Source organism: Grampus griseus (assembly GCF_964374135.1).
Source record: "Grampus griseus genome assembly, chromosome: 11".
NCBI classification, from domain to species: Eukaryota; Metazoa; Chordata; class Mammalia; order Artiodactyla; family Delphinidae; genus Grampus; species Grampus griseus.
Window position 1 is genome coordinate 287,588 of NC_139005.1, and position 17,270 is coordinate 304,857.

General features: G+C 49.6%; 1 protein-coding gene across 17 annotated transcripts in view; it reads left to right on the forward strand.

The window, feature by feature from the left end:
- Positions 1–17,270, forward strand: part of MICAL3 (microtubule associated monooxygenase, calponin and LIM domain containing 3) — a 185,340-nt gene that overhangs the window by 78,253 nt on the left and 89,817 nt on the right. For 16 of the 17 annotated variants that reach the window (XM_082665676.1, XM_082665683.1, XM_082665682.1 and 13 more), the window contains 13 exons: positions 1,027–1,143; positions 1,551–1,652; positions 2,175–2,330; positions 3,290–3,390; positions 5,375–5,632; positions 5,974–6,089; positions 9,221–9,347; positions 10,231–10,327; positions 12,668–12,815; positions 14,796–14,992; positions 16,299–16,411; positions 16,501–16,563; positions 17,009–17,182. In XM_082665676.1, coding sequence (XP_082521802.1) covers positions 1,027–1,143; positions 1,551–1,652; positions 2,175–2,330; positions 3,290–3,390; positions 5,375–5,632; positions 5,974–6,089; positions 9,221–9,347; positions 10,231–10,327; positions 12,668–12,815; positions 14,796–14,992; positions 16,299–16,411; positions 16,501–16,563; positions 17,009–17,182 — 1,769 coding nt within the window. Of the gene's footprint in view, positions 1–1,026; positions 1,144–1,550; positions 1,653–2,174; positions 2,331–3,289; positions 3,391–5,374; positions 5,633–5,973; positions 6,090–9,220; positions 9,348–10,230; positions 10,328–12,667; positions 12,816–14,795; positions 14,993–15,201; positions 15,351–16,298; positions 16,412–16,500; positions 16,564–17,008; positions 17,183–17,270 lie in introns of those variants that run through there. The other variant, XR_014297423.1, reaches the window with a different exon arrangement.

The window sequence follows — 17,270 nt, forward strand, 5'->3', positions numbered from 1 at the left end:
CAACCCTTTGCTCTTTGAAGCAGTTGTGCCAGTTTATCAGACACTGGCCAGCAGATGCCACATTCCACCGGCAGCAGAAGCACTCTGTGCATCTGTCGGGCTGCAGTGGGTAACAGCCATCTGCAGGAATGAGATGTGCACTAGCAGGGGATTTAACAAGTCTTTGGGAGTGTGACGTGGAACGGTGCAAAGTGGGGGAGATAGCCGAGACGGCTGCGTGGAGGACTAGCACGTATTCCTAGCTCATTGGTCACAGCCTGTAGGCAGTCGGTGTTAACAGTAGACCGAGGTCAGTATATCAGTGGACTTGTCTGCCTTGTGTGTGGCAGAATTTGTCTTGGAGCTGAGAGGGTCCCACATCAGGGCCCAGACTTTCTCTCAGTGTACCTGGGGCCATCCGTGTCTGACACCTGGGAACTATTCATTGGACACTGAACAAATAAATAAGTCTCACTATGATAATGAGCAAGCTTTTCAATTATTTTGAGCCTTAGTTTCTGCAACCGTAGACCAGTGGTGGGAGGGGGAATGGTAAGAGACTAAGGTTGGTTTGAGGGATCCCCTCTCAGCATGTAAGAGTGTGTGAAGATCAGTGAGGGAACAGGCTGAGAGAGAGATGCCGTGGGCAATTCAGGAAGTGAGGCAGCCCTTTGTATCCAATTGGAAGCACCCCTGGGGGTGCCTGTCTTCTGCCTCCTGTGGTGAGTCCTGTCAGGATCGTAGGTGCTGCTCGGTCACTGTGGCTCTGTGTCAGGGAGGATGGAAGGGAGAGTCTCCTTCTGTCTCAGAGCTTTTGAGAGGTAGGCTTGTGTGTCTCTCTAGAACACCTCTTGCACTGAATTGTATTTGCCCTTGAGAAAGAAAAGAAGACGCTATGGAGCATGGCTCAGAAGAGCCGCCTGCTGTAGGTGGCTTTGAGCATCTGGATAAACTCTGCATTGGTGGACGAGGGGACCGGAGCAGTGATGCTGACTTGTCCTCTCTACCCGGTGGGCCCTCACTCCTGTAATCTTCCTGTTCACCCAGGTATCCGTCAGCTTCAACTAATACTTTTGAAAGTAGCATTGATCCTAGGCATTGAAATCCATGTCAATGTGGAATTCCAAGGACTTGTGGAGCCTCCTGAGGACCAAGAAAATGAACGTGAGTGAACAAATGAAGGAGGGATAAAAGGGCCTTGAAGAGGTGAGGAAAGATGAGATCCAGGGAGAAGAGAGGAATCTGACGGTTGTTTTCAGAGCTAGTTAAAGGGGTGTCTCCATTTGCACAGCCTGTGTCTTTGGAGGAACTTTTGACTTATGAGGAGGCCTCTGACATAGTATTAGACATTACAAGGGCTTGGATTTGTTATAGGAAGTCGTGTGGTGGGGACGTTCCTTTGTGACCCTTCCTCGAGGCTTCTTTCTCTCTTTGGTTTGTACCCCATGCTTTTATGCCTGGTGTGTTTTTGGCGTGGGGTTTTGTGCAGTCTGCACACCTGGGTGCCTAGAGATGTCTTAGATATATGAATGGGTCTGGGTGATAACCTTCATTTTGACTTCCGTCCGCAGGGATAGGTTGGCGGGCCCTGGTGCACCCCAAAACCCATCCTGTATCAGAATATGAGTTTGAAGTGATCATTGGAGGGGATGGCCGCAGGAACACCTTGGAAGGTACGGGTAGTGCTCCTGTCTCCTTCACCTGCTTCATGTGGAGGAACCCTGCCAAGAGCTTGTGTCTTCAGAGGCCCCGCTCCTGAGAATCCTCACGCGTGCGCTGCCTAGGCTGGGTGAACGGCAGGCCCCACCTTCGCCCCGCCAGCTGGTACTGGGCCACTTCTCCAGGGCACAGGGAGACAAGCCACCCGTGAGCAGGGAACATTGCAGGATTAAACCTAAGTTATTAAAGCAGACGGCGTCCCTTTTTATGAAATGGAACCCCTTGTACTGAGTACTGTTCTGGTCCGTCAGATTTCCAGCGGTGTGTTAGTTGTGGGTGACTGACGTCTTTCCTGGATTGTTACAGTCTTTGGGAGGTAAACACCTTATTTCCAGATAGAGGAGAGCTGCCCTAAAACCTTCCCGTTGATTCCCATCCCCATATTCCCTCATGTCTTCCTCAGCGCCCCGCCTGTGTGACGTGATCTTCCTTCTTTAGCCAGCTTTTGCCACCTCTGAAAATTTCTTTCCTTCCAGGATTTCGTCGGAAAGAATTTCGTGGCAAACTGGCCATTGCCATTACAGCAAATTTTATTAACCGAAATACAACCGCAGAAGCCAAAGTGGAAGAGATCAGTGGTGTGGCTTTTATATTCAACCAAAAATTTTTCCAGGAACTGAGGGAAGCCACAGGTTGGTGTCAATGCCTCCACAGCAAAAAGGATAGAAATTTAAATACCGCTTGTGATCTTTCTCTTGGAGGGTTTGGTCGGGGGGGGGTCATCAGTGAAACTGCTGTGTTGTTTGCCCCTCTGCTCCTTCTTCACTCCCGTGCTTCATTCTGAGCGTTATGCTTTCTGTGTCTCTGTCTCCTACTCGGGTGTCCTTTGTCCTCATTGCAGGGATGGGCTGCTCCTCCAGCCCTTCCCCCTGCCTGCCTCTGCATGGTGGTGCCTGACACCTTCGGCTGTTGGAGGGGAGCTCTGGTTTGTTGAGAACCTGACGCTAGGTGTTGAGTGTGTCTTCTTTTTCCTGCGTTTGTTTGGCTTTGAAGTAAACCACGTGCTAGATAGAAATGAGGTTGTTGTATGATAGCTTGTGAATAGATGGATTCACTTAGACATTTTGCTGTAATAAAAATGTGTGGCAAATTCCACTTACCTATTTTCTGGAAGAACATGGTTTCTTCCCACTGCATCTGTTTTTCACGTTAATCGAATTAAAGAGCCAGTAGTGCACTCTGTACTTCCAGGCATCCAGTTGTCTGTCCTGCCCGTGAGAGTCCAGGAGATTCCCCCGTTGCCTTGACGAGCATCAAAGAGGTTTAACCTGAGAACTGACTCAAACCCTCTTACTAGAGGTTAACCTCTCCTTTCTTCCCATCCTTGTGTTTCTGCTTCTGATTGATTGCTGTTGCCAGGATAACAGGGTGTCAGGTGAATGCAGAGCAGTGTGAGGATAACCAGAGCTCCCCCCCTTTTCATGAACAAATGTGCAGGAGGTGAGGATCAGGCTCAGGTGCCTTTTTCATTTTCTCGTTCCCTGTCTGGAGTTCCACAACCCTGGCCTCTGTGGGCCAGGAGAGTCTCTCTGGCTGCCTAACCCACCTTCATCTCAGCAGACCCTTATGTGCATGTTGTTCTCTGTTGCAGGGATCGATTTGGAGAACATCGTCTACTACAAAGATGACACACACTATTTTGTTATGACAGCCAAAAAGCAGAGTTTACTGGACAAAGGGGTGATACTGCACGTGAGTCGCGGATTTCTTTTAAACCGCTTTTTATGTTGTACTGGGTCATGTGATTACCAAGAGAAAGAATTTTATTGTCTGATGAGTTTTTTCCTGCAAGGGGATGAAAATGAGTGCCTCACTCATCTCCTGGGACCATGTACTTTGTACTCCTCTGATGTTTTTTAGTTTAACTTAAAAAAAATCTTTTATTATGGAAAATTTCAAGCACGAACAAAAGTGGAGAGACTTGTGTAATGAACCCCGATGTGCCTGTTATCCAGCATTAGCAGTTGTCAGCACGTGGCCAGCACTGTCCCAGGAGTACCCCAGCCCACTCCCCACTCCTACTTTGGGCTGTGCAAAGCAAATCTCAGATAGCATTTCATGCATAGATATTCATTTTAATTTCAGGTGATTCTGTTTGTGGTTATGATGAGTTCCATATATGACCGATTATTGGTTGGTTAGTAGGTCATCTTTTGGGAGGGGGTTATAGAGGGAAGGGAGTTAGACCAAGAAGCAAAAACTGGTGTTTATGGGAGCCTGAGAACGGTTCTGGCTTTACTGCAGGTATGGTTACAGTGCCTGGATCAGGCTATATTTGGACCTCTTTATGGCCTGACAATGAGGGCTCTTGTTCACCCAGAGCCAGGGCCAGCTAAGCCTTTTTTCCAGATGACTAATTGTATGAGATTCCCTGGGATGATGACAGAATGTGGACGCAGAGAACCACAGGTGGATGGCTCCTTAAGGAGAGTTTCTTAAGTCTTAACTTGGTCTTGTTGGTCTGGATTTGAGAATTAACTGTCCCTGTGTGATGAGTGGAGAGAAGAGGCACCAGATGTGGTGATTCAGGCCTGTGCAGTTCCCAGCGCAGACTGGCGGCTGAATTTCAGGATGTCCTTTGTCTTTGCAGGGTGATGATGAGTCGGGTGACTGCAGTCTGAGTTATGGTGCTGCCTTGTCTGCAGGCGGTGCTGGGGAACTGGGAGCTGGGAGCTCGTGGACCTCGTGTCTGTGTCTAAGCCCCGTGGCCCCTTATGCGTGTGAGGAGAACAGGACAGAGCAGTGGGCACAGCCCATTCTGACAAAAGCGTGAGCAAGATATATTTAGTTGGATGCTCTATCAGTAAGAAATAGCCGGTGAACCCATTGGTATGCCTTGGGACCAAGCTAAGACTTAGAGCCCATGGTGGCCACTTACTAAGTGTTGAACAAACAGTTTCCGGGACCAACCTGAGTATTTGTGTTCGGCTCTTACATCTTGTAGTGCCAGCGGAAAGTACCATCAGGGGCACTTGGAAAGCTTAGGTCCCACTTGAGAAGAAAGACTTGGCTCAGTGTGCCAGAGCCTCCAAAACGGAAAGGGAGTTTCTCGATCCCTTCTGTGGAAAGCCCTTTTCCCTCATCATTGTTTTTCTTTGCTGGTGGATTACTATGGGGACTTTCAGAATCTTGTGTATTGTTTTGAAGACTTCTGTTCCACTTTTCAGTGTATTTCTTCCCGGCCCCCAGGACTCCTACTGCCCCCACCTCCTCATCCCTCTGGCCCTGAAGCTTTCAGGTTCTTCCTTTGGGTTCGATGAGCTATGCAAGGTTGAGTGTCCCGTGTAGGTCCAGCTGCTGCCCAGAAGACGGTGATTGCTGATCGCAGCCTGAACTATGACTGCTTTTCAGTTTACAGAGCGTCATCACATTGAATCATTGTATTTGGTATTCAGAGCAACTCCGTGAGGTGGAGTGGACTAGACTGAAGCAGCAGTGACTTGTTCCAAGTAAATGGAAAAGCGGGTGCTCTGTTTCTAGGCGGCAAAACCTGTGTTCCTTTAGAAACAGCCTCCCCCTTTTCCTTTTGAATTTGCATAGAAGACTGCTTTGGGAACAGGGAGGGGAAGGCTGCGGAACTAGGTTCCGTCTGGAACGCGCAGCATGGCTGTGGCCGGCGGGCTCTGGCGCCCCTGCCTGGGCGTTTCCATCGAGCCTCTTCTCCCTCTGGAGATAGGACTACGCCGACACGGAGCTCCTGCTGTCCCGGGAGAATGTGGACCAGGAGGCCCTGCTGAGCTATGCCCGGGAGGCGGCCGACTTCTCCACCCAGCAGCAGCTGCCCTCCCTGGACTTCGCCATCAACCACTACGGGCAGCCCGACGTGGCCATGTTCGACTTCACGTGCATGTACGCCTCCGAGAACGCGGCCCTGGTGCGGGAGCACGGTGGCCACCAGCTGCTGGTGGCCCTGGTGGGGGACAGCCTTCTGGAGGTGAGTGCTGAGCAGCGGGAGGTGGCAGTTCGGGTTGGAGGCCTGGCGAGGGGGCATCGCACTGAGGGGCAGCTCTGGGGTCCCAGCTGGGGAGCGAGTGTCTGCACTGCCACGCGGTCTAGTGTACAGGGGAGGGCCCCAGGCCACGGGGAGCCCAGGCTTGCCACTGTGGGTGGCAGTTCCAAAGGCTTTGTGACTTGCCCGTCTGCAGGTTGTGAAGTAGGGAAGGGAAGGGCAGGGTACAGCTGCTCTTCAACAGCAAACTCTTTCTCTCTTCCTTAGTTTAGTTTCCCTCTTTTAAAAGGTAATTCAGGTTAATTCTTTGTTTTCTGTTTCTGTAGCCTTTTTGGCCAATGGGAACAGGAATAGCCCGGGGCTTTCTAGCTGCTATGGACTCGGCCTGGATGGTGCGCAGTTGGTCTCTGGGAAGGAGCCCCTTGGAAGTCCTGGCAGAGAGGTAACCGGAGGGGCGTCCTTTCGCGGTGACACAGGAGGGTCAGTGGTTTGCTCCTCAGGCAGAGTTCAGGTTTCTCTTTCCTTCTTCATTAATGATGTTTTTATATTTAGGAGAGGGAAAGCAAGATAGGTATTCATAAAATCATAGAAACCTAGGGCTTCCCTGGTGGCGCAGTGGTTGAGAGTCCGCCTGCCGGTGCAGGGGACACGGGTTCGTGCCCTGGTCCGAACACGGGTTCGTGCCGTAGCCGTGGAGCGGCTAGGCCCATGAGCCATGACCGCTGAGCCTGCGCGTCCAGAGCCTGTGCTCCACAACAGTGAGAGGCCCGTGTACCATACACACACACACAAAAATCATAGAAACCTAAAAATTATCTAATCTAAGTGATGTTCTCTTATCCCTTTCAAATCAAATTTGTTACTTATGAATGGTATCTGAATCTTTGTGTAACATTGAAGGATGCTCTCTGATTCCTTTGTGACAGCTACATGAACAAATATTCGATTGGCCAAAAGGTTCATTCGTTTTTTTCCCTAAGATGGCTCTAGTAGCACTTAGTTGTCTTTAACTTCTTTCGAAACAATTTTGTTAGATTGTATGTGACAGCTGTCATATCAGCCTGCATTTAAAAAAAGACTTATTGGGACTTCCCTGGTGGCACAGTGGTTAAGAATCCGCCTGCCAATGCAGGGGACATGGGTTCTAGCCCTGGTCCAGGAAGATCCCAAACGCCACAGAGCAGCTAAGCCCGTGTGCCACAACTACTGAGCCTGCGCTCTAGAGCCCTCGAGCCACAACTACTGAGCCCGCGTGCCACAACCACTGAAGCCCGTGCGCCTAGAGTCCGTGCTCCACAACAAGAGAAGCCACCACAATGAGAAGCCCAGGCACTGCAACAGAGAGTAGCCCCCGCTCACCAGAGCTAGAGAAAGCCTGCGCGCAGTAACGAAGACCCAGTGCAGCCAAAAATAAATAAAATTAAAAAAAAAAAAAAAAAGACATCAAAATTGGTGAATTTTTGTGTAGCCATTTTAATATTGAAGATGGAAGAAAAAAAGTAACATTTTCAGCATATTATGCTTTATCATTTCTAGAAAGGTAAAAACACACAACTGAAGCACAAAAAAAGATTTGTGCAGTGTCTGGAGAAGGTGCTGTGACTGACTGAACATGTCAAAGGTGGTTTGCAAAGTTTTGTGCTGGAGATTTCTCGCTGGACGATGCTCCACGATTGGGTAGACCAGTTGAAGTTGATAGTGATCAAATCGAGACATTAATTGAGAACAATCAATGTTACACCACGCGGGAGATAGCCGACGTACTCAAAATATCCAAATCAAGGGCTGAACATCCTTCGCTCCAGCTTGGTTATGTTAATCGTTTTGATGTTTGGGTTCCACGTAAGTTAAGCGAAAAAAACCTTCTTGACCATATTTCCGCATGTGTTTCTCTACTTAAACGTAGCAAAAAATTCCGTTTTTAAAACAAATTGTGACAGGCGATGAGAAGTGGTTACTGTCCAATAATGTGGAACGGAAGAGGTCGTGGGGCAAGCGAAAAGAACCACCACCAACCACACCAAAGGGGGGTGCTCATCCAAAGAAGGTGATGTTGTGTATATGGTGGGATTGGAAGGGAGTCCTCTACCATGAGCTCCTTCTGGAAAACGAAACGATTAATTCCAACAAGCACTGCTCCCAATTAGACCAACTGAAAGTGGCACTTGACGAAAAGCGTCTGGAATCAGTCAACAGAAAACGCATAATCTTCCATCAGGATAACGCAAGACCACGTGTTTCCTTGATGACCAGGCAAAAACTGTTACAGCTTAGCTGGGAAGTTCTGATTCATCTGCTGTATTCACTAGACATTGCACCTTTGGATTTTCCATTTATTTCGGTCTTTACAAAATTCTCTTAATGGAAAAAATTTCAGTTCCCTGAAAGACTGTAAAAGGCACCTGGAACAGTTGTTTGCTCAAAAAGATAAAAAGTTTTGGGAAGATGGAATTATGAAGTTGTCTGAAAAATGGCAGAAGGTAGTGGAACAAAAGGGTAAATACATTGTTCAATAAATTTCTTGGTGAAAATGAAAAATGTGTCTTTAGTTTTTACTTAAAAACCGAAGGCACTTTTTGGCCAACCCAGTACATGAAAATAGTGCATTTAATCTTCCTGTCCTTAAATTAGAGAGACTTGTACTAATGAAATCAGTGTGGTAGCAGGGGATGTACTAACATAGGAGAAGAAATTAAAAGTGACTTCGAATCCAAAGGAAAACAACAAAGTGCTTGTGAACATTGACTCTCAACTGTCAGACATTGTGAAGCAGATAATTGCAGATGAGGTAAGGTCTCGGATTCGCTTGCTAATAAAGAACAAGTGCCTTGACCAGAGCTAGAGAAAGAGGATTTGCTGGATGAAATTAGTGGTCGATACCATTTTTAAGTCTGTTACCTAAGGTACTCTGGGTAAATTTGGTGGCAAGTTTTGTTCATCAGTGATTTTCTTAAAAATTAAACATTGGCCTACTTGCTAAAACAGCGCAGCAGGGGCTTCCCTGGTGGCACAGTGGTTGAGAATCTGCCTGCCAATGCAGGGGACACCGGTTCGAGCCCTGGTCTGGGAAGATCCCACATGCTGCAGAGCAACTAGGCCCGTGAGCCACAACTACTGAGCCTGCGCGTCTGGAGCTTGTGCTCCGCAACAAGAGAGGCTGCGACAGTGAGAGACCCGCGCACTGCGATGAAGAGTGGCCCCCGCTCACCGCAACTAGAGGAAGCCCTCGCACAGAAACGAAGACCCAACACAGCCATAAATAAATAAATAAAGAAATAAAATAAAAATTAAAAAAAAAAAAAAAACAGCGCAGCAGTAAAGTAGAGTGAGACTTGGCTCCCTGCCCACAGCAGTGGACTTGCCCTTCTCCTTGGCCCCTAACAGTCTGGTGCCTGTGGGATCATTGAGATGGTGGGGATGGGAAGCCAGGGCTGATGTGGGGTTGGAGGCAACCCGACAAGGAGGAGGATTTGTCCCACCCTGGACTGTCAGAAAATAGAAATATTATCAAAGGAGAGGGGGGAGCTTCTGGTGCTGTCACTGCTCTGAGCGCACTGTTGTTCATTGTTGCAGGGAAAGCATTTATAGGTTGCTGCCTCAGACCACCCCCGAGAATGTGAGCAAGAACTTCAGCCAGTACAGCATAGACCCCGTCACCAGATACCCCAACATGAACGTCAACTTCCTCCGGCCAAGCCAGGTAAGCGCCCCTGGCCCGTCATCCGTGTCCCAGCCACGGTCAGGACCAGTCAGACTCTGTGAATACAGGCGCACACAGCATTCCTTCCCAATCCAAGCACACGTCTTCCTGAGTTGGTTGAGGGAGGCATCTGCCATCAGCAGACTGACCAGCTAGGGCAGCGGGTTGTCTGGTGACCGGAGGGCTGTGTCCCATCTCCTGGTTCCCGTGGACAGTGCAGGAGCTCAGCCCTCGTTCTCTAGTCAGGACGTGCAGCAGGCACCTGCGTCACTGCCACCAGTCACCGTGACCCAGGGGCTGCCGCTCACCTTCCCTGAACTTGTTTCCCCATCTGTACCATGGAGGTCACCATCCCTGCTGCTCCCAGGATCGTTGTGCAGGCAGACAGCACTGGTCACTTGAGAAAACGTGGAAAGATAAGACCCTCTGCAAGTAAAAGACACTGCCGGCCAACTCAGAACGTCTAAAGCCTTGTTACTGCACTGAGAGTGGCATTTTACAAAGCATAATAATCCCCGGGAGCCCAACAATGCTGAGAAAGCAGCCCATTCAACGTATTTGCCTGTGTTCTAGAGTAATTTCTTATTCACTTTACATCTAGGCCTCTGTGTTTGTGGGGGAAACCCGCTGGCACTGGGCAGCAGTAATGGCCCAGCAGAGACTGTGCGAGGGCCCTCTGTGGCTGTCTCTGAGCACAGGTTCTTACAGGTCACACGCATTTGTGTGTACGTGACCCACCGTATCCCAGAAAGGATTAAGGTTGGCGTTATACCTTCTGACTACGCTTTCCCCAGCCTTCCACTTCAGTCAGTGTGCTCTCAGTCGGCAATTTATTACTTGGTATGTGATTTTCCTTCTTTACAACTTGTAAACTTCCTGCCAGGTGCGCCATCTGTATGATACTGGAGAAACAAAAGATATTCACCTGGAGATGGAGAACCTCGTGAATTCCCGAACTACCCCAAAATTGGCCCGCAATGGTGAGTCCTGGTAATGGCCTTTCTGCCGTCGAGAGCGTCTGTGTAATTGGCTGAGCTGTTGGTGCGCACAGTACTGGCTCTCATGTACATGGTTCTCACCGGAGGTGGTTGGCCCCCAGGGGACGTTTGGTCGTGTCTGGAGACATTTTTGGATGTCAGGACTTGGGGGGTTAGGTTACTACTGCTCTGCCCCCTGTGGTACACAAGTCAGCCCCACAGCGAAGGATCAACTGCCTAAAGCAGCAGTGCTGTCGAGGCTGGGAAACCTGGTCTAAGGTGTCGCGAGGGTATAACGAGAAATCAGATACGGTGCTGTTGCGAGGACAGGGGTGCGGACTTGGGAGCACACACGCCAACCAAGGTTTTCAGGGAAGGCTTTACAGAAGAAGCAGTGGCTTCTTAGCTGAGGACCACTGGCTGCAGGACACAGTGATGGAGGCGGAGCTCATGCGGTGCAGGCCCCTGAAGTGTTCTTTAACAGGAGAGTGACTGGCCAGATGCAGGTGAGCTGGGACAGAGAAGGGCACTGGGGCAGAGCAGGTAGTTTAGAAGTGCGCCAATGGTCAGGCTGGCCGGTCCGGTGTTGATGCCGCGGATGAGAAGGGAGACGGCGTCCAGTCCAGCTATGCCCGTCCGTGAAGCGTGTGGCTTGACAGCATACATGGCGTCTCTGAATTTGGGTTTCCGTGTGTGCAAAGTGGGGGTAACCATGCCCACCTCACGTTGGCTGCGAGGACTCAGGGGCATGTCAGGGTGTTCGCTGCAGCACCTGGCGTGCAGCGGGGCGTCAGAAGTGGCTGCCGAGAAGCACTGGCAGAGTCTGAACAAGGACTCAGGGCTGAGAAGAACTGAGCTCTGTCATGGGCATTTTGAATTTGACATGCTGTTGGGATATCAAGGCAGATGTGACCACCAACAGGCAGCTGGAAACATTTTCATCTTCCTCCATTGGGGTGTCATCTCCTTGAAAGCAGAGAGTGTGTCTTTTATTTATTTTTGGCCGCACTGCACGGTTCACGGGATCTTAGTTCCCCGACCAGGGATTGAACCTGGGCTCTAGGCAGTGAGAGCATGGAGTCCTAACCACTGGACCGCCAGGGAAGTGCCCAGAGAGTGTGTCTTTGTTCACTGTTATTCTAGAACCTGGAATATTGAAGTCGTCCAGTACATATTGGATCAGTGGATACACAGACTTGGGAGACATCTGAATGAAGTGAATTTCTGAAGCCAGGAGACTTATGATGGTGACACCAGCAGGCGTTCTCTGTGTCATTTCAGGATACATTTTCCCTGAAAGACTGAAGTGAAACGGGATTTTTAGATATGCAGTTTTTATTTTGTTATGTTCACAAATTTGTTATGTACAAATGGCTTAGTATAAGGTTAAGTGTTTTCAGCTGCGTAAGGTAAGGAACAGACTTTCTTGGACACAAATAGGAGTTCACAGATTCTTCTAAATGATCTAATCTGATCTAAATGTTCCATATCAGAGCTCTTCAGATGTGATCATGAAAAACGGTTTTTTATAAAGGCTCTTCGTGGTTTAGAAGACACATCAGTGACTGGAAGACGTCCCAGTATGTGTGTCTATGCGTTGAGTTTTTCAAGATGTGACCACTTGTCATACTGAGTGCCAAGCCTGGCCTGGTCTGGCGTCCTTGGCCTTGCCCGTGTGGTCCTGCAAAGTTTCTTCACTTGGCAGATTGCTTGGTACCTTGGAAAGTGTGAGAGCAAGTGTGTAACGTGCTGCTAGGTGGAATGGAACGTTTCTTCTCGGGTGCCCCCAATGTTACCTTGAAGGGAAGGCGTTTCCTCCGCCACCTGCCAGACAACTCTCCAGGGAAATCTTAGAGCCATCACGTGTGAGGGTGACAGCTCAGCAGGTGGCACCCTTCCCGTACGTCCCTGTCCTGGAGAGTGGCCGGGACCCTGGGCTTCAGCGTGAGAGGATCCACAGCGTCCACTTGTGATCTGTCATGGACGGGGCAGGGACGTTGACCTCAGAGTCTGGATAAATTGGTAGTTTCTTGTCTACCATAAATTCCATGGGAAGTCCCTGGCAGTCCAGTGGTTAGGACTCTGCAGTTTCATTGCTGTGGGCCCGGGTTTGATCCCTGGTTGGGGAACTAAGATCCCACAAGCCGCGCCGCACAGCCAAAAGAAAAAAAAATTAAATTAAATTCCACTCTTATGATACCAGTTAAGTAACTTCTTACTTTTGAAAACCAGTGACGACTATTTTGTCCTTGCCTTCAGTATTTTTTCAACCTGGTTATGTGGATTCCCTATCAAAGCTACCAGGTGACCGCACTTCCAATAATAACATTGTTGTTGTTTTAGAGTCTGTGGCTCGTTCCAGCAAACTGCTGGGTTGGTGCCAGCGGCAGACAGATGGCTACGCTGGGGTGAACGTGACGGACCTCACCATGTCGTGGAAGAGCGGCCTGGCCCTGTGTGCCGTCATCCACAGATACCGCCCTGATCTGATGTGAGAACAGGCTCTGCTTCATCTGTATTCCCACAGGACTTGCGAGTGCCCTGCTTCCAAGTGGCCAAACTCTGTACCTTTTCCTAGAACGAGATATATATAAGATACTTCTTCTGGAAGTCAGTCACTAATTTTAATTTATAGTTATATTTAAAGCTGTGTCTGTTAGGCATTATGTAGCTCAACCCAGGAATTATTAGCTGTTTGTAAAGTCTCAGCACTCAAAACGTGGAAAACTGGTTATAACACCCCCGGGCCTGTTAACATCACAGGAAGGAAAACTCTGTTTCTTGGCCCCAGGCTGAGCTCTGCGTTCAGCCAGCTCTCTCTCCAGTGCTGCTGGTCACGAGGAAAGCCTGGCCGGAGTGTGGGCTGAAGGCACGCGTGTCACTACCAGCAAAGCACTTCCTCCATTCGCCGGGGCTTGTCGGCATTGTCTCTTGTCTCTTGCACTTTTTGCAAGCGTACTCTGTTACACCCCTAACACTCAGGTGGCCTTACGCACCTGTGCGGTGACATTTCCTCTTTTGGTCATTCTCTACTCACCTAAATGCAGACTAGTATGACAGGATGACCCAGGTCAGCTGTGGTGACCGGTGCACCCAGATTTCCCCGTAGGCATTCGTTACCATGGAAGCCAAACAAGAAGATTCGGAAACGAGCAGAGCATGTGGCATTATTTTGGCTGTATGTCCTTTCATCATTAGGTCCACTTACGGGCCCATTTTTGTGTATTTGTTTTGTTCTAATGATTACTTAAGGAATCCTGAAAGATCTGGCTCTCTTTTATGTTAATAAAAGAAAGGGGCTTCACCTAGTGCTTAGGAGTGGGGGTGCTGACGTGCTTGATAAGCGGAAGTGGCCTCTGTGCCCCTGTCCCTTAGCTCACGCCGAGACTGGCGAAAACTGAGTTGGAGTAGGGCTTATTGACCCCTCTGGGGGGCAGGGGGCAGCCTGAGAACGACTGCGGTGGATGACACAGAAGTGCTCAGGAGAAGGGCCAGGCAAGTCAGTCCTAGTCCAGAGGGAGGGCAGGACAGAAGGGGGAGGGCAGGAGTCCCTGAAGGGAGCCTGGTGCCGAGGGGACACACTCCTGTGGGAATGGGCCGAAGGCTGCCAGGGGCCCGGGCATTTCCTCCTGACGGTGCACAGAGCCGTGAGTAGCTAATTTGGCACCGTTTAAGCTGCCGTGACGTCACTCAGGATGAGGCCCCCCCCGCCCCCCGCCACAGTTTAGTAGGCTTAACATACAGAGTAAAGGAGTTTAAAAAACGAAAAACGGTTGCGGAGTCAGCAGGGTAACACAGAATAAGGCCTGCCCAGTTAATCTGAAATCAGCTAAAGAAGGATGCTGTCAGTCTTTACTTGATTGAATAGCAAGAAGCCTGAAACCCAGTGGGAAATGTTTGTTAATCTAAATACTTAGGAAATTTAGCAGTGGAGAAATCTTCTGAGGAAAGTTTTGGAATTTCCCTTTTAATTAGAGGGGAAGGCTGAGTAAGATTCACCAGAGCTGATTTAGTACATCAACAGCTTGTCAGCTCCAAGGACACAGGGGGTGATGGTTCCAGGCCTTTACACACAGCCTGATCCAAACAGGACCTTTATTGTTGTTGAGCCTGAGTTTAATACATGCAGACCACACACGGGGCACAGGAGAAACTTAACAGAAACAGTTCCTTTTCTTGAGCTCACATTTTAGTAAGAACTTTATGTTATTGATAAAATGTTATGTTTTCCAACTTTTCCCCTCTTTTCTCTTATGGGTAGATTGTTAATCCTTTCTTCTCCCTGAGGATGATTTTCATTTCATTAGTAAAAGGAAGTGAGAGAGAGAGGTTTGCTCTCCGATTTCAGTGAGGCCTGCACCCTGGATTTTAGCTGAAAGACCGAGAAATAATGATGACTCTGTGATACCATGTTTTCTGGTCTGGGGACAAGCAGCCCATCTTGACACATTTTCCTCGTCCTGTTTCTCAGAGATTTTGATTCTTTGGATGAGCAAAATGTGGAGAAGAATAACCAGCTGGCCTTTGATATTGCTGAGAAGGAGCTGGGCATTTCTCCCATCATGACAGGCAGAGAGATGGCCTCGGTGGGGGAGCCGGACAAGCTGTCCATGGTGATGTACCTGACCCAGTTCTACGAGATGTTCAGGGACTCGCTCCCCTCCCGAGGTAAGGGCCCCCCAGGGGTGCTGCCGTGTGGCTCCCCTGCCTCTCCTTCCCCTGTGCCCCTTCTTCCAGCAGACCCGCTTCTCTGCACTGTTGTCAGCCCGTCGTTCTGACCCGGGTCTTGCTCAGCAAACCTGCAGTTGTGGAGGCCATGAGCATTCCCGTCTAGAACCTTGTCCTTGACTCCACCACCCTTGTTCCCTTTCTCTCAGAACCAGACTTTTTGAAAAGGTGCTTTTGCTGTGGCCTGGACTTCCTCACTGCCTAATCTTTGTGACCCTTTGCAACCCGGCCAAAACTGTTGTCCGTGGTCGTGAAGAATCACCAGATGCATGTTCTTCCCTCCTCTCTCACCTCTCAGGTACCCAGCTGTTCTGCGTTGTTCAGCCCTTGGAATGACGTCCTTTCTCTTGAAATTCTCTCTTCCTCTTGGCTTCTGTGATCCCGGACTATACTTGCTTTGTTCTCTTTCTTCTGTTAACTGTTCCTTCTCTGTCTTCTCTTTCTTCTCCTACCTTTTAGTGTTTCCAAAAATCTTCCCTTGGCCCTCAGGCTGTCAGAAAACAGACTGAGTAAGCATCATGATGCTTACAAGTGTTGACCATGGTACCTGACCTGGTTTACATCCCATTGCCTCCACCTAAAGTCACTAAACTTCCCTGTGCCTCAGTTTCCCCATCTGTAAAGTGGGGATAATATGTACATGGCTAGATTGTAGTACGCTAAGAAGAGTGTTTGGCGAATGGAAGCACTTAAACAAATGTTAGCAATGTATTATTAGTTTCAATTATTATTTCAACATTACTATTGTTACTAATAAAACATTGGAACCCACAGAGGTTAGGTACCATTCTCCAGTGCTTCTGGCCCATGTACTTGTAGACATCTGTGGCTTTCTCTCATTAGAGATGCAGTTCTTACAACAGACATGCACAACTCTGACATCAACAAGCACACCCTGAACCCATGACCCGAGTCCCGTCTCCTCCCCGCCGATGCCCCTCCCTTTCTCTCCCGACCTGAACTTTTCATCTTGAAGTGAGGCTTCGGCACTCTGTTGTAATCAGCAAGCAGATTGCAGCGTCTGAAAAGCAAAAGTGGAGGTTCTTGTGACTGAAGTGGATTGGGGCAAGCGTTGGTTTTGTTTGTATGGATGGAGAAGAGAAGGCCCAGCGTCCAGGGCTCCGTGTGCATTTTCTCTGTGGGGTTCAGAGGGCACAAACCCTCAGAGCTTCCTGAGGTTCCGAGAGCCTCCTGCAAGGAGGCACCCTCAGGGCTGTCCTTGGACACTGCTGGTTTCTGCCCACAGACGCCTTGGACCTGAATGCTGAGGAGAGGGCCGTCCTGGTAGCCAGCACTAAATCCCCTATCTCCTTCCTGAGCAAGCTGGGGCAGACCATTTCTCGGAAGCGCTCTCCCAAGGTAAGTGGAAGGGTTTTTCCTCCAGCTGCAGAACTAATGGTACAGTGCAGTGACTAGAGGAATGCGGTTTCCCTTTGCTCTTGGTGCAGGACAAAAAGGAAAAGGACTTGGATGGTGCTGGGAAGAGGAGAAAGACCAGCCAGTCGGAAGAGGTGAGAAATATCTGGAATTTGCCAGAAAGATTGTACTGAATTGCCCTCCTTGGCTGAAACGCTTAATTCCCAAATCGGTATTGCTAGATCTTTTCAGTTCACTCTTTGTGAGAATTGTTGTGCACAGATGCTTTCTGTGGCCTTTTGCCTTTGTGTAATTTTTTGGAGAGCATCCAGGGAACGCACACATGTGCTCTGGGCCTTCCTGTCTCTTTGGAATCCCATATGTGGCGAAGGGCAGCAGCTTTCCTGGAATGTGACCACACCAGCAAGAGCCCGAGTACCTCTTCATACTGCCCCTGGGCCCGAGGCCATCTTGAGATTTGAACCTTGAGGAGAGCCACTGAGCTCGACCTAAAGCAGGGACCAGCCGCTGTGCCAGGCCCTGGGGTGTGGGCAGGGGCTCCTCTAACCGAGGCTGGCTCTTGATACCCCTGTTCACCAGGAGGACGCACCCCGGGGCTACAGAGGAGGAAGGCCTACGCTGGTGAGCACACTGAGCGACCGGAGGGTGGATGTGGCCCTTGGCAACCAGAACAAGGTGAAGTACATGGCGACCCAGCTGCTGGCCAAGTTTGAGGAGAACGCGCCCGCGCAGTCCACGGGCGTGAGGAGACAGGTAAGCCCGGCTCACACCTCGCCCGCCCGGACCTGGGCTGGCCACAGAGGAAAGGGGGGTTAGTGAGTGAGACGGGGAACTTCCCGGT